The sequence below is a fragment of the Lethenteron reissneri genome, chromosome 11 (genome assembly GCF_015708825.2).
Source record: "Lethenteron reissneri isolate LAM-NWPU_2019-01 chromosome 11, ASM1570882v1, whole genome shotgun sequence".
Lineage (NCBI taxonomy): Eukaryota > Metazoa > Chordata > Hyperoartia > Petromyzontiformes > Petromyzontidae > Lethenteron > Lethenteron reissneri.
The window spans coordinates 7301422-7316285 of NC_083789.1; the positions used below are offsets into that span (position 1 = coordinate 7301422).

The 14864-nt window shown below is 47.8% G+C and overlaps 1 protein-coding gene across 3 annotated transcripts in view; it reads right to left on the reverse strand.

The window, feature by feature from the left end:
- LOC133341391 (regulator of G-protein signaling 7-like) overlaps nt 1-14864 on the reverse strand; it is a 144451-nt gene that overhangs the window by 17401 nt on the left and 112186 nt on the right. For all 3 annotated transcript variants that reach the window (XM_061549957.1, XM_061549958.1, XM_061549956.1), the window contains exon 10: nt 2139-2213. In XM_061549957.1, the coding sequence (XP_061405941.1) occupies nt 2139-2213 (75 nt within the window). The remainder of the gene's footprint in view (nt 1-2138; nt 2214-14864) is intronic.

The following is a 14864-nucleotide window of genomic DNA, read 5'->3' on the forward strand; positions in this document are numbered from 1 at the left end:
TCTTTGTGTGTAGATGCATGCGTCCGAATGTACGTTTTGATTTGAGTTTGGGGCGATAGGAATTGACTGATATTGAAAATCAATGCGCGCCTACACAATGCATAAAATGTACACTGCATAAGGTCAAATTCTATATACCCGACAGCCAAAGAGCAACATCTTACACTGTACCCGGTCCATTGTTACGCAGGGTGAGAGTGCAGTTGCTTTAGAGACTTGGTAATTGGTTGGGTGTGTGTATGTGTGCACATGTGTATTCCTATGCGTGGATAAGTGCCTGTGCGTTCTCATGCCTATGTATGTGCAGTGACGTTGAATGAGTCACTGTAGAGTGTGGCGCTGGGAGATTGGTAGACAATGGGATTATGGGTAGCAGCGCGTTCTAGCAGTTGGACCCGTGGGCCAAGCCCGGAGCCTTCTGGGGGATCCAGAAGTGGGCGTGGCCGAGGGCGGAGCCTGGCCACGCTGGGGAGAATAAAAGGCGAGCTCCGACTCGCAGTCGGGGCTGCTGCCATCGGGAATGGAACTCGTCGTGCTGCCGTCGTCGCGGTCTTCGCCTCTTGAAGCTGTGGGTCTGGAAGCATGTTGGCTGTCCTGACTCGGTTTGGAGTTATCCCCTATGGCTGTGAGAGCCGGAATAAACAAGAGGGACAACGCCTCCTACTAGTGTCTCTGAATTAGTACACTACATATGTATGCGTGTCTTTGTGTGTGTTTGCCTGTGCATGTGTGTCTGCATGTATTTGCATGCCTTAGTGCATTACGCTACAAATTCAGTGACCCGAGTTCGATTTCCGCGCGCGACCAACGTCGGTGATGTTTATCTGAACTGGGCCTGGGCCTCCTCCTCTAGGTTGACTCGGCCTCAAATGAGTACCTGGTGGGATATGTTAGCATCGCCACTGGGCAATGTTTACACAGAGCAGGAGTTGGAGGCACTGCTGCTGAACCTGGACCATGTCACTCAGAGGTGGGGCCTTATCAGCCCCACCAAAACTGAGTATTCTGTGCCATCAAACACTCCACCCCCTCAATTCCCCATTGGTGATGGGTCGGTTGTGGAGAAAGTGGAGTGCTTTCCATATCTGGGCAGTGTGCTTATGGCCAGCTCCGGTTTCACAGCAGAGGTCTCACTCACTCCGAACCACTCGGATGGCTTTATCTTTCCACTGGCTGCGTAACACTATGTGGAAGCTACCTGGTCTGTCGCTTCACACGAAGCTTTGAGTATTCTCGACCACAGTCATGCCATCCCTCCCTTCTCTGTGCTTGTGAAGCGTGGAACACTCTGATGGAACATCTTTGCCGGTAAGAAACATTCAGGCTGGCCTGCCTACTATCCATCCTGGGTTTAACCAGGGTGGATTGCGTGGTGAGCTCACACATCATTGAAAGATCTGAACACATTTCCATCTGTGAGCTCTTCCGTCGGGCAAGGCTGCGTTGCCTGGGTTATGTAGCCGCATGCACTGCTACCGTATGCCCAAACGGCTTCTGTCTGGCGAGATAGAGGGGGCTAAATGGGCACGACGTGGGCTGGAAAAGAGATGGACTGATGCGGTACAGGAGGTTATTGAGCTGAGCGGACTTGCCGAAAACTGGTACCAGCGTTGCCAAGATCGACCTCTATGGAGGACGCTCCTGGGCAGTTGAAGGCAGTCGCCCTCCAACAACAATGGAGGGCAGAGGAGCGACGCTCACAACAACGAGAGGATCGCCAGGCTGCTAAAATGCAGCAAGTTGGCACAGTAGGGGGCCACAAGTGGTGAATCGCCCAGTCATCTCAGTCGCTCCTGGGCAGTTGAAGGCAGTCGCCCTCCAACAACAATGGAGGGCAGAGGAGCGACGCTCACAACAACGAGAGGATCGCCAGGCTGCTAAAATGCAGCACGTTGGCACAGTAGGGGGCCACAAGTGGTGAATCGCCCAGTCATCTCAGTCGGTCAACCCATGGCACCTGCTGAGTCTGTCCCGTGACCTCTTGTCAGCGAGTCTTCGACACTTCACGTGCCATCAGAGTGCACGTGGCCTGGAACAAGTGCCGTGGGGACGTCACCACCACTTCGAATGGCGGGGACTGCTATTGTTGTTGTGAATTATGTTCGACGTGTGTGTGTGTCGCTGCGAGCGTCTCTTGCCTTGCGTATCCTGTGCGGATCCCGGATCCGACACGACTTCTTCATGTCCACCTCGGTGGTATTCACGCACCCTGGCTGCAACAAAACAGTCTCCATTATACACACGCACGCAATCGTCTCTGGCAGTGGCTCTTCGCCTTCACTGCATGCAGCCTTGCACCCCTTTGGTTCTCAATCGTTAAAAAGGTAAAATGCTAATAAGTACATCGGTTCGATGAAACAAAGTAGTTGTACTTACGTGCCCGTGTTCAATTATTTTTTTCGATTATTTACCTTTAAAAACATAATTTTTTGCACCCCCAGAAAGGGCGTGCACCCCAGGTTAATAACCACTGCTTTAGCGGGACTTAGGATCATTAAGCTGTGTACAGGACAATAGTGAAATGTAAATCCCTTACATAGCAAGGCCTCACTGAGTCTCAAGGGTCCTGCATTGGAATGTCGGACAATGCCATTTAATATACTAATATAATGCACTGATACGATACATTTATTTACTTGTGTATCATGCAATCCTTAAACATTTTCAATGTAATATTCGTTCAAGTCTCTGTGATATAACAACAGGGCATTTCTCTCTCTCGATTGGTAAACCACAGCCACCAGTGTGAATTGCACAGCGGCGAGTCTGTCCATAGGAGTACTACTGTTGATGCCCCACTAAATGGTATTTATATAATCCCAGGAGGGATGATGATAATGATGGACTTAGTGGAACATCTCCCATGATTTGAATTTCCAATCTTCTGATTGCTTGGTTGAGGGTTCTAAGCACAGAGCCACGTGGATGGATTTACAGTATCAAAATGAGAAAAAAATATTTCCAGCCATTTTCAATCTACTGCTGGATGAGGGCCTACCCATGCCATATGATTCATGGGTAAACATATGTTTTACCATACTTCACCATGCTGGTCAGTGCGCGTTGGTTAAAGGGGCAGGAGCGATTCAGATATCAACTTGACACTTATGTTAGTCAGAGACAGTGATCGCATTCGGATAGCCGGGGTTAAAGTGCAGCACCCTGACTGATGCGCCACCACTCCACCAGGATTTACACGATACGGAACAGTAAATACACGCGTGCTATTTGGTTGACAGCTATCAAGAATAAGAGTTCCCCCTCTGTGCTGTGCTGATATGAGAATCAATTCTCTACGAGGCTCACAGAGTAACGGACCCGTGCCCTTGTCACGAAACGAATACAGTTGTACAGCATGGAAGAGAGATTACTTTACTTACACTGCTATTTTGGGCCAAATAAGGGCCTTCAGTCCAAGAAAAGGGTTGCCCAGGTGTCAATTACTTACACATACAGTGTGCCCACTATCCATGCTCACTGCAGAGTCGATGGTTCAGTTCTCAGGCAAACAGCTTGAGCAATATCCCTCCCCGCTGAGCCGGCTCTTGAAAAATCCCTTTAATTTAACACAAGACTCCCAAACCCTTGCTTTGGAAAAACGAACAAATAAAAAGAGTAGTACATTTTGTGCTGGTGCTGAGAAGTGTTTCTTTTTCTTCTACCACCCTGGTCTACTTGTGCATTTAAACGTATACACATTCAGCGACGTGCATTTTTACAATGTGGATCCATAAATAAAACAAAACATTTCCGTGAATTTTTTAATAATTAAAAGAATGCATGCCAATGGTATATCGTCTGAGTGTGCAACTGCTATATATTTCATGAGAATATGAATCATATTTAGAGCCCCTTGTCTGGATTAAGATGTTACACTGGCTATACTTCACCACGCTGGTCAGTGCAGCTTGGTAACAGATGGGACACCCAGGACCGGTTCAGATATCACTCGTCACTGATGTTAGCCGAAGCCGGGAATCGAACTCAGGTTGCCTAGTTCATATTGTTAACGCTCCTGCCATACGCAATATTCAGTGTCCACTGATGCTATTTTTTTGTGTAAAGTGGCATGCACAGTCAATGTAATTAACATACTGTGCATTTGGCAATGCTATTTGTAGCAATGGTCAATTCATTATACAGTTATTTATGGAATGTGGTGCACTTGTGTGTTGCTTTCGTATGTTATCAACGGAATGGCTCACTTGCTCTTCGCATATCTTTACTTTATTATTTTTACTTCGTGGTGGTTAATTTAGGTACACATAGTACATGCTGTGGTGTAACGCGGTATTGGATATTGTGTACTTTGGGCTTCAGGAATACAGCTGAAGAAATTCTTATTTCAGCGCTGTCATTTCCCACCTTGGCGATACAGTAATGATCAAACCAGTTACCCGTCCGTTTTCAAGTTGGACACCTAATTTATCCAAAACAAATCAAGAGCATTAATGTTGCACTGCAAAGGCATGATGATAAAATGATATTCTCCAAATTTAAAGCAAATAGGACACGTTTTTATTTACAGCGAGGAGGTATAATAGCTGACGTCATCCACCAGGGAGATTGAGAGATAGAATCAGCTCCTGGTGCATCGTACAATGTATGTTGATCTTCTTTCGCACCGTATGTAGGCAACCATGCTAATCAGAAGTGCCGGGGAAGGACAACAAAGGTCTGAGGTGGATATCAATCCCAGTGATGGCCTGTGTGTGTGCCATTCATATGTTAGATTCGTGTTGCCTCCTTGCGCAAAGATCAGAGGGCCCGTGTTTGACCGCTCTGAACGAGAGATATGATTGCGGTGCAGTGACTGCCGACAAATTGGAGCCGGCACATGCACTGCTTTGCGATGATGTCTGCACGAATTCTGATTTCCTCGCTGAGAATGTTGGCGACATTTGCGTGCGCGCGCGCGCACACGAACGTGCACGTTACGTGAAATTCCACACGCGGATGTTTCCCCGCAGCGCTAATCACAACAACCGAAAAAAACACACGACTCGTGCAGCGCACAATGCACTCCACAAATTAAACCTCGGCTTACACATGTATGTGACATGATATTTTTGGAGTACTGTACAGCATGCATTTTCCTTGCAGCAAGTGTTTTCTATTAAATTATTCAATAGCCGGTTAGTTGGCTGATTTTCACAAGTTATTTATTAGCATTTGTAATTGAAACCACAATTGTATTATTATGTTTCTCTACGGTCTTCCATTGAAAAATAAAACCCAATTTAATTCTCAACTCCCATCACAGGGTAATTCTCTACCAGCGAGAGAACCTAATTCCAAAAGGCGGAGCTGTTATATCTGGACGATGTAATTTGGGCATCGATCGCATTGCTAAAACATCTGTAACCAGGAAGGCAGTTTCCAAACAGAATCAACAAGCCTTGTGTTAAACCAGCCGACACGGCGAACAGGAGCTGATGGAGATGCAGAGCATCAACTGCTATTTCACATTCAGGTGGCCAAGCCAGACAGCCGCGTTAGGAGCAGCGGAGTGTATCGCTGTGATGTCTCCGTCGTGTTTGTGGATCGGGCATTGCATCGTTATGTGTTTTGTATGGTCTGTATGGGGACACTGCTTGGCTCGGAGAGAGAGAGAGAGAGGAAACTGTGCAAGTTGATGTCGCTCAAGGCAAAATGTGGGGAAAATGCTGACAATATCCTGGCTTTACTTAAATGCCTTCTGTATTATTTATATAGACCACATAAAAAAACACAAGTTGCACTCGAATGTTTCTTCATGAATCTCTAGATTTACAACACAATACCATGAAACTGGATGTATCTGGCATCTGAATGCAACTACGCCGTACAGAACAGTGGGACATGTTCACCATGAGAAAGGATGAGTGGTATATTTACTTGTATTGTTACTGGTAGGAACCTCCTGGTTACACCAGCCCACATGGGATTATTGTGTCCGTCGTGTAGGGAGGGGCTGGGTGGGGAGGGAGGGGCTGGGTAGGGAGGGGCTGGGTAGAGAGGGAGGGGGTGGGGAGGGGCTAGGTGGGGATGGGGTGGGGAGGGGCTGGGTGGGGAGGGGCTGGATGGGGAGGGTGGGGCTGGGTGGGGAGGGTGAGGAGGGGCTGATCACCCCGTGGTGCCCTTATAAAACTCAACGTTTAACCTACTCACGCCGGCTTGTGCCCGCCCTCACAGTCGGGCATATTTGCGGAATACACCACGCCGCCGTTGACCCTGGCCATTGACCGAGCAACCCAATTGAGATGAGACACTCAAGTGACAGGCAGAGGAGATGAAGAAGGTCTGGAGCCTTCACTTGGACCATCCATCGATATAGATTCGGAAGCTCACGATACACACGTGGAATTGTGCGTGCAGAAAAAAACGAATGAGTTGTAATGGTATTTACGTCGTATGTAATGGGCACAGGCTGCATGTGGCTTTCTGGGTAAATAAGTAATTGTGTCACCGCTAAAGTCACGAGTGGTGCAAACATTCACTGGAGTGTTCCATTTAGCCACGAGCCTGAATCACAACGGTTCATCTCGTCACCATGGGCGGTCAATGGTCCCACCCGCGGTATTTAATGCACACACACATTTTCTTTCCTCGCTATCTTCGCTTGAGCTGATAAAGGTTTTTGGCATTTGTATTTTTTTAGCAGATCCGAATGCGCCTCCTCCCGCCATACCTGACAGCCCCATCACCACCTCCCAGCATCCTCCTGCACAGGAACAAACCCTGCGAACAAAGCTCCCATGATCGCACTATCGAACACCATCTCCTGCATGCCTGGTGACTCAATACAGCTGTCATTCCCACAGGGAATTAAAACAAAGAATGAACCACACTTCCCTTACATTCATCTCCCCACATAAACATGAGCGGCAGGGTGGCACAGTGATGACAGACTGCTAGGTCACAGCAAGAAAGTCCTGGATTTGATTCCCGACTCGGGTGCCTTTTCCTTGTGGAGTCTGTATGCTCTCCCCTATGTCTGCATGGGTTCACTGGTTTTCTCGCATATTTAAGAAGAAAAAAACCACGTCGTTGGGATATCATTTGTGGTCAGGTCGCTTCTGAAAAAGAGCGAGATAGCTCAGTGGGCCTTACTTGGTAAAAAAAAAAGTTGTTTAAATAGTTTAATTTATTACTATGAAATAATCTGGAAAAAAAGCGGACTTGTCCATATACAAATCCAAAACATGAAATCCGAAACGCGCCCCTCGTTTACACAAATATACAGGATTAGTGCTTTTCATGCAAGCCTAGTAAGACCGGCATGACAGACAGACAGTGTCCCAGTGAGGACCATATACTGCTAACCACTTTTTCTCTCCATTGTTGATGTAATAATGTACATGCGCACACGGTAACAAGTATTCACTGTTGGCTCAACCGACCTAGTGGACTGGCCTGGACCCAAAGGTTTGATACTAATTGACATCGTTGTTTTGTAAACATCAGCACTGGGGAAACAAAGGCGGGTGGGTGGAGCTGGCTACCCACTCCTTCATGTGCCATGCTGGCATTAATCGTGTTCAGTAACACATCACTTTTGCCAACAGTATGTTAAAGGCTTAATGGGGGATCTGTGTCTTTTATTTGTGGTGTGTGTGAGCTTTACCCTGCCAGGCCAGCATCTAACATCAGTTGCGTGTGAAATATGAACCAGGAGTGAGCCTCACCTAGGTAGACTCAGACTTAAATCAGGTATCTGGTGCAGTGCATTCAATAATAGCACTGCGGACAACAAAAGCAGCCACAATACTTGGTGTTGTCCTCCCGCTCCCCACTGCCACCCCCCCCATATACTCGTCTTAGCAAGAAGTCACTTAAAAGGCGCTTCCTAAGAGCTCACGAACAGCACTTGCCCTCGTAATCAATGATGACTCGATTGGGGGAGCGTGCTGACGATTTGCCTTGCGCTCTTCATTTGCAAATGGACGAGGGTTCCTTTGAGATGGGAGTCCTCACGGGCAAGGGAGAAACGAAGACAACATCGGCGCTTCCGCCAATTGCAATCAATTCGAATCGGCCACTCCGTTGATTATTGTGCAACGCCTGCACAGCACGTAGCCGCTGGCGTGTGGCTGCAGCGAGCAGCGGTGGTGGCCATATGCATCAGTAAACCAAGTTAAAGCACAGGGCCTTTGATTTACGTCAATATATGGGGTGCATCCAAATTATCAGCTCAAACCCTAATAGAAATCGCACCTCAATTGCCGTTCCATCTCTACCTTGTCTGTGTCTCCCGCCTTTCATTATTATCACACCTCGACAAGTCATTTTTATCGACATTTTTCTCATCTCGGAACATCTCTATCTCTAAAACGACATCCCTTCCATCATCTCGTTACGCAAGTTCCTTTGACAAGACTTCACATTTCGCTCTGGATAGGTCTTCGGCGTTGAGGTGATAAAATACGGAATGCTGGGCTCACCTATCATGGTTAGTTCGTTGGCCCCGGAAAGGACCTCTGGCAGAGGTCGCAATCGGGTACCTGATACCCGTACCCTACCCGATACCCGGCCGGGTACTGGTACCTGTTTGCGACCCTGGTGCGGCGGGGTACGGGTACGGGTAGGCCGTGAGTCACTGGTGAGTAACCGTTTGTCACTCATTTCCCAACGTCTTGTCTCTTCTCACAATTCAAGTTCTTAGAATCAACCCACCCGCGCCTGCAACATGGCTTCATCCCAGAGGTCGCAATCGGGTACCCGTACCCTACCCGATACCCGGCCGGGTATGGGTAGCCAGGTATCGGGTAGGGTACGGGTACCCGTTTGCGACCCTGGTGCGGCCGGGTACGGGTAAGGAATCAAAACCCGTTTGCGACCTCTGACCTCTGGTAGACATGTTTGTGCTTCCATGCTTTTCAGACCGGGAGGGCATTTTCGAGCGTTCGGTCGTCTTTCTTGATGACATCGGCTGGCAAGTTCTGGGTGGACGAGCAAGCACAGGGTCGACCTGTGAGACCCTCACAATACCCACGTGTACGAGTTTATAAATTGAAAGGGGTAGGGAGGGGAGCACCCCAAAAATATTTTCTGTTTCGGGCCCCCCGATGAGCCATCATCAACTCTGCGGCCGCTGGCAATCGCTTACGGACATCAATCCACATTTCGTAGGTGCGATGGAAAAAGCTCACCCCCCGCAACAAACGTTCCAAAGCTCTGCAAGGTCGATGGGGCACCTTGAAACGTTTGAGAAAAGGCGTCGTGAAAACGACGGCTCTTTACACGAGCACTTTGCAGAGCGCTGCTCACCCTGTGATTGCACGGACAGACCGAGTGATGGGTCACATCAATTTTTCTGAATGTGTCTTTCCCTCTCCCCCCCACCCCACCTTGGTGGAGCAATTATCGGAAATTGGGCGTTTGGCCTTTACCGACCTTGCCAGTCGCCTGTCGGAAAGTTTGCAGTTACAGTACACGGCGAAAGTTCGTTTCCCGCCTCGCTCACTGGGCGCTTTTACATAAACATGGGAGGACATTGTTTTGAGCATGTGCCTGTGGTGACGGCCTCATCCGGGATAGACCCCGTCTGGTTAGATTTCACAAGCGCGGCAGGATTTCCAGCCTGGTTGACTACCACGCACGACCATGTTGCTATAGGCTGCTGTTGTAGGGCTAGGATGTGTACAGCAAAGGGCAGTACAGAAAACTCCATTGGACTTTACAAGACTTTCACATCTATGCCTCCGCTGCCACCTTTAGCAACCCGCACCGACCAGCATGGTGAAGTATGGTCAAACAATCCCCACGATCCCGTATGGTGAGGACAGCGCTGCGTCCTACGGTGCACTGACACTAGGCCTGGCTCGCGCAAGACCAGCAGGCCAGTCGACCATTGGGGCTAAAACATTGTAATTTCTTGTATGTGGAGAGAGAGAGAGAAAATAATGTTTACTTATTACCCATAGTGCTCCACATCAACACTTAAAAGTTAAAGGTCCAACCCCGCAATTGCTTGCTCTCAACATTGCCTGCAGGAGGGTCTCTCTCCTGAGGAGGGCGTTTGACCGACTCTCCCAAGCTGGCCAGACATCGTGGACAATGTGCAATGTACATTTTAGTCCCCAATAGGTTGTCAAAGGAGGCTGCAGAGCCATGTGACTGAAAGGTGTCATGGGAGATGGGCATGACCTCTGACCTCAGACCGCACTGGCGGCTTTGTCTGTTTGGAGCAGTTGTTGGCTGGTCTTGCTGTAGGCTCGATGTTTGCCCTGTTGCTTTACTCGAAACTGCATTCTTTCGTTATTAAATCTAAAGAGACTTGGGTGAATCTACAACGACAGAACGCTCGTAAAAATCTGGCTGCATTAAAAAAAACCCCAATGGCATCTTAACACTCCATCGTTACACTTTGGAGAAGTGTCTAAACCCAATGAGCTGGGCTTAATATATATTCAGCAAGAAACGTTGCCCGCTACAATTCTCTCTCTCTCTCTCTCGAGCCAACGTGAAGGGTGTTACAGCCCAGCGCACTGTGCAAAGAGATACAGCTCATTGTTGCAACAACGAGCTGAAATAAATTGATGGCGACGCTGTATGATTCGCAATGCACAGCATTCGCGACTCTAAAGCAGAACGTTTAAAAAGGTGCTATCGGCGATGCGACTTGAAAATTAGGTTTCGTCAAGTCAGCAGGATGCAGTGAAGCAATCGGTGATTACATCGAATAAAGGAAAACACCATTAGCCATACCTCATGGTTCCTTGCACTGACAAAATATTAGATGTCACGTTTCACCCCCCCAACTCACTCCCCACCCCACAGCGATTCCATGCCTTGTGCAATGATTCACGAGCACCGATCTACACGAGAATAAATTCTCCCCTGTGTCCTCTCTAACAGTCTGGTTTTAATTTGCGTCTCTCTTTTTTTCCTGTTCTCATTTGTACAGCTTTAGTTAAGTATAATATGATCGTACCGTTTTGCATACCATTAGCAAAAACATATCACGGGCGATCCTACACGTGCATCGTGAGCTTAATGATCGACTTTATTCAATGCATCGGTGGACCCTTACACGCCTGTACAACGTGTTTTAGCATTTGTCAGTTGGAGGCAAACACGAACCGGGTAGAATAATGCAGCAGCGGTGGTGGATCGGTGGCAGAGTGGTTAGCGCACTGCGCTGTGAGCCCGGCTAGCTGAGTACGATTCCCAGGCACGGCTAACATCAGTGGCAAGTGATATAATAAACGGTGGCCAGCCGGCGTCGCCCGAGCCGCACGTGGCTCTTCAATCCACCACGTGCAGCTCTATCGAAGGGGGCATCCTGCACAATGCACGGGCATAATATGACTTTGAAACCCCCCGCCCACCTCCTACGCATTCCACAAGTAGTGACTAATCCCATATCTGCATTTGCCATAAATATGCTAAATTCCTATTGATATGCAAATTATTTTGTCAAGGCACTCTTCCCCCTCCAACCCAGCTTAAATATACGCTGCTAAGCCTGGTGGTGTTTCATTCAGACGCTGTCTTTCCGACAGACCTGTTCTTCGCCTGAGGACGGCTGCTTGCGTTGTGGCCGAAACATCGTGAGAATTATTTTATGATGTTTTATTTTTATTATTTTATTATTTCCCTTCTACGTGACTTTACCGAAAGAACCAAGAAGTAGAATACACTATCACAGTAGTAGCAAAGCGATCATTAATAATGAATGTCTCCCGTGTTGTGCCGAAAACTGTCAATGTAGAACTCAAGGGGACATCTTGGTCTGTTACAGGTTGGCCACCCCCTGCCCTACACCAACCCGCACAGTCCAGCGTGGCGAATTACGGTCAAAAAGCACCTTGTCAAACACCAAACAAACTCGACATATCCATCGATATAAAATATGCATGTTTGGCAACGTTTCGGGCAATGGCCCTTCCCCATAGCATGTTGCCAAACACATCGCCGATTATATATTTTTTTCTTTTAAGGCCACAGTATTATTGGCTAATGTGTTTTTTAAATGTTGGGTTTGTGCACCACTGCCAATGCAACATCAACAAATAACTTGACTAATAAAACCTGGCGGTGGCCTTCATGCGGCTGCAGTGGATAGACAAAGGGCTGTAACGCAATGGTAATAAAGGTATATCATCATCCCTTTTTAAATAGAGTAAGTATATTTATATAAAATTGCCACCATGCCAAGTGATAACGTCTTGCAGCAACATCAGCCCGGAGAAAGAAATTGAACTCGGCATTTGAATGTTTAACTTGGGTGAGTGTCCTACAAGAAACTTTGTGGAAATGAAAAAATTCCATGCAACACAAAAACAATCACAGAAAGAGCATACACAATGGCACGCTCTTGGTGATAATAATGTCTTGCTGCCACGTACAGCCAAAGATGTTGCAGAACACTGAGCATATTTAATCATATTCCGAGACGGAAAAATCTAAATAATACATTTCATTGAACCAGCATACAGCCATGTACATGTGCATATTATTTACAAAAGTGACGGCGAAGATGGCAGACATCAATTAGGTTCCGCATAAACCTTCCACAATCAATACGCATAACTAATTCTCACCAGAATAATTTCTTACCAGAATAATATATCATTTGAGGGTTGTCCCGTACAAACCTGCACATATATATACCCAACATACACCCATGCAAGCTTCATCTGCACGCTTAACAATTCCCTTTGTGATAACATTTGATAACATTTTATTCCACTGCATCCCCATCCCCTTTGTCATCTGTGTTCCAAAAATGAAATCGATGTTCGGCAACTGCGCAGCCGCTCGTCCCGGCCCACACGCCTGGCACGTGCTTGTTCCGGCCCACACGCCTGGCACGTGCTTGTACCGGCTCACACGCCTGGCACGTGCTTGTACCGGCTCACACGCCTGGCACGTGCTTGTACCGGCTCACACGCCTGGCATGTGCTTGTACCGGCTCACACGCCTGGCACGTGCTTGTACCGGCCCACACGCCTGGCACGTGCTTGTACCGGCCCACACGCCTGGCACGTGCTTGTACCGGCTCACACGCCTGGCATGTGCTTGTACCGGCTCACACGCCTGGCACGTGCTTGTACCGGCCCACACGCCTGGCACGTGCTTGTACCGGTTCACACGCCTGGCACGTGCTTGTTCCGGCCCACACGCCTGGCACGTGGTTGTACCGGCCCATACGCCTGGCATGTGCTTGTGCCGGCCCACACGCCTGGCACGTGCTTGTACCGGCTCACACGCCTGGCACGTGCTTGTACCGGCTCACACGCCTGGCACGTGCTTGTACCGGCCTACACGCCTGGCACGATCCTTGCCACTGGGCGTCCGAGTCGCTGGGGCAGAATTCGAATCGGAATGATTTATTTGTACTGGAAGAATCCGATGAGCTATAAAGCTCCTTTTCACAGATGTCCAGTAGGGGAACTGGGTCAACAATAGGAGTGCAAAGTATAGGAAATGTAAGCAAATTACAAAAAAATACAAGGCAAACTAAACAATTTTTTTTTTATTTTACCAGGTAAAGCCCACAGAGCAATAGGCCTCTTTCTCAGAAGCAACCTAGCCACAAATTATATCTCAGCTAAGTGGCTTATCACGTTAAACTTTATAGCAGCCAAATAACCTTAATAATCTGGCGTCATTCCAGGACTCGCACCTCCTCATCTCGCCATGAGCCATAAGCGATATTACATCTCATTCTCACTGCAACGGACGAATGCCTAATGACTAACCCTGAAAGTGTTTGTTCAGGACCCTTGTGATGGCTTGCCATGTGACGGCGCTATCGATGTTGTTGTAGAGGTTTTGTGGCAACATCTACAACCAGACTGCTTAGAGACCTGGGAATTAAGGGCCAGAGCCAGCGTTCGGCAATCAAAGCTGTATCGGAGGCGGCAGAAGGCAGCAGTCAGTGGCTCTGGATGAAGAGGAAAGACCCCAGCTGGGCCCCAAAGTGAGAGGGCCAGGAGGTATGCAGTCAACAATGCTTGACTCAGGGAGGAGGACGCCCCTGCCATGCATAGTCCCATGGGATGTTGGCTACCAACAACAAGGCAACTCCTATGACTAATTGGGAATGGGACGCAAGCGCAGGATTGATCACCCTGTCGCTGGCCGCCTTTGGGGAGGGTGTATAGTGTGAAAGGCCGAAACACCCTAGGAACCAAAGGGTCACTACTGACGATGCGCTCCCCAAATTTCACCAGGCTCACTGTTCATGAACTCTTGGAAGTGCTTGCACAAAGGATAGTAACATCTCATCCTGTGTTCTTTGGAATCTGAATTAGAATTATTGTTGTACTTATCATTCACTGAATCTGGATACTCTCAATGAAAGTGCACTTTTTATCAAGTCGATTCTGTGGGTTATCGAATATTTCCGGCGCACATCCCTAATTTAAAACATTGTAACAACTTGAATCTCATTTCTTCCCACATAAACTCTTCTGAAATGTGTTTACAGTATTTACATTGTGTTTTTCAATGGTGTTTGACATTCGCTGTAAAATATGAATGTATAAAAGAAACCCAACGAGCGGCGAATTCCCTCGTAACTTAAAACAAAACAATTGAATTAATACGTTTGCCAGAAAATATGAAACTACAGCGATTATTAGTGACATATTGAGTCAATGACCCAAGTTACCGAGAATGGGCGCGATCACGTCAGATCTCGAAAGTTAAACAGGATTTGAGCCTCAGTGCCTGACTGGGCGACCGCAGTGCGTAAAGTCAGGTGCCATAGGCATTCTGGGCAGTAGAGGGCAGTGCAGCGAAACCCATTTTACTTCTAAACTCCACCAACTTGTTACAACCCCCCCTGACTAGCTTGGTAAATCTTCTTGGTTCTTTCGGTAAAGTCACGTAGAAGGAAAATAATAAAATAATAAAATAATTAAAATAAAACA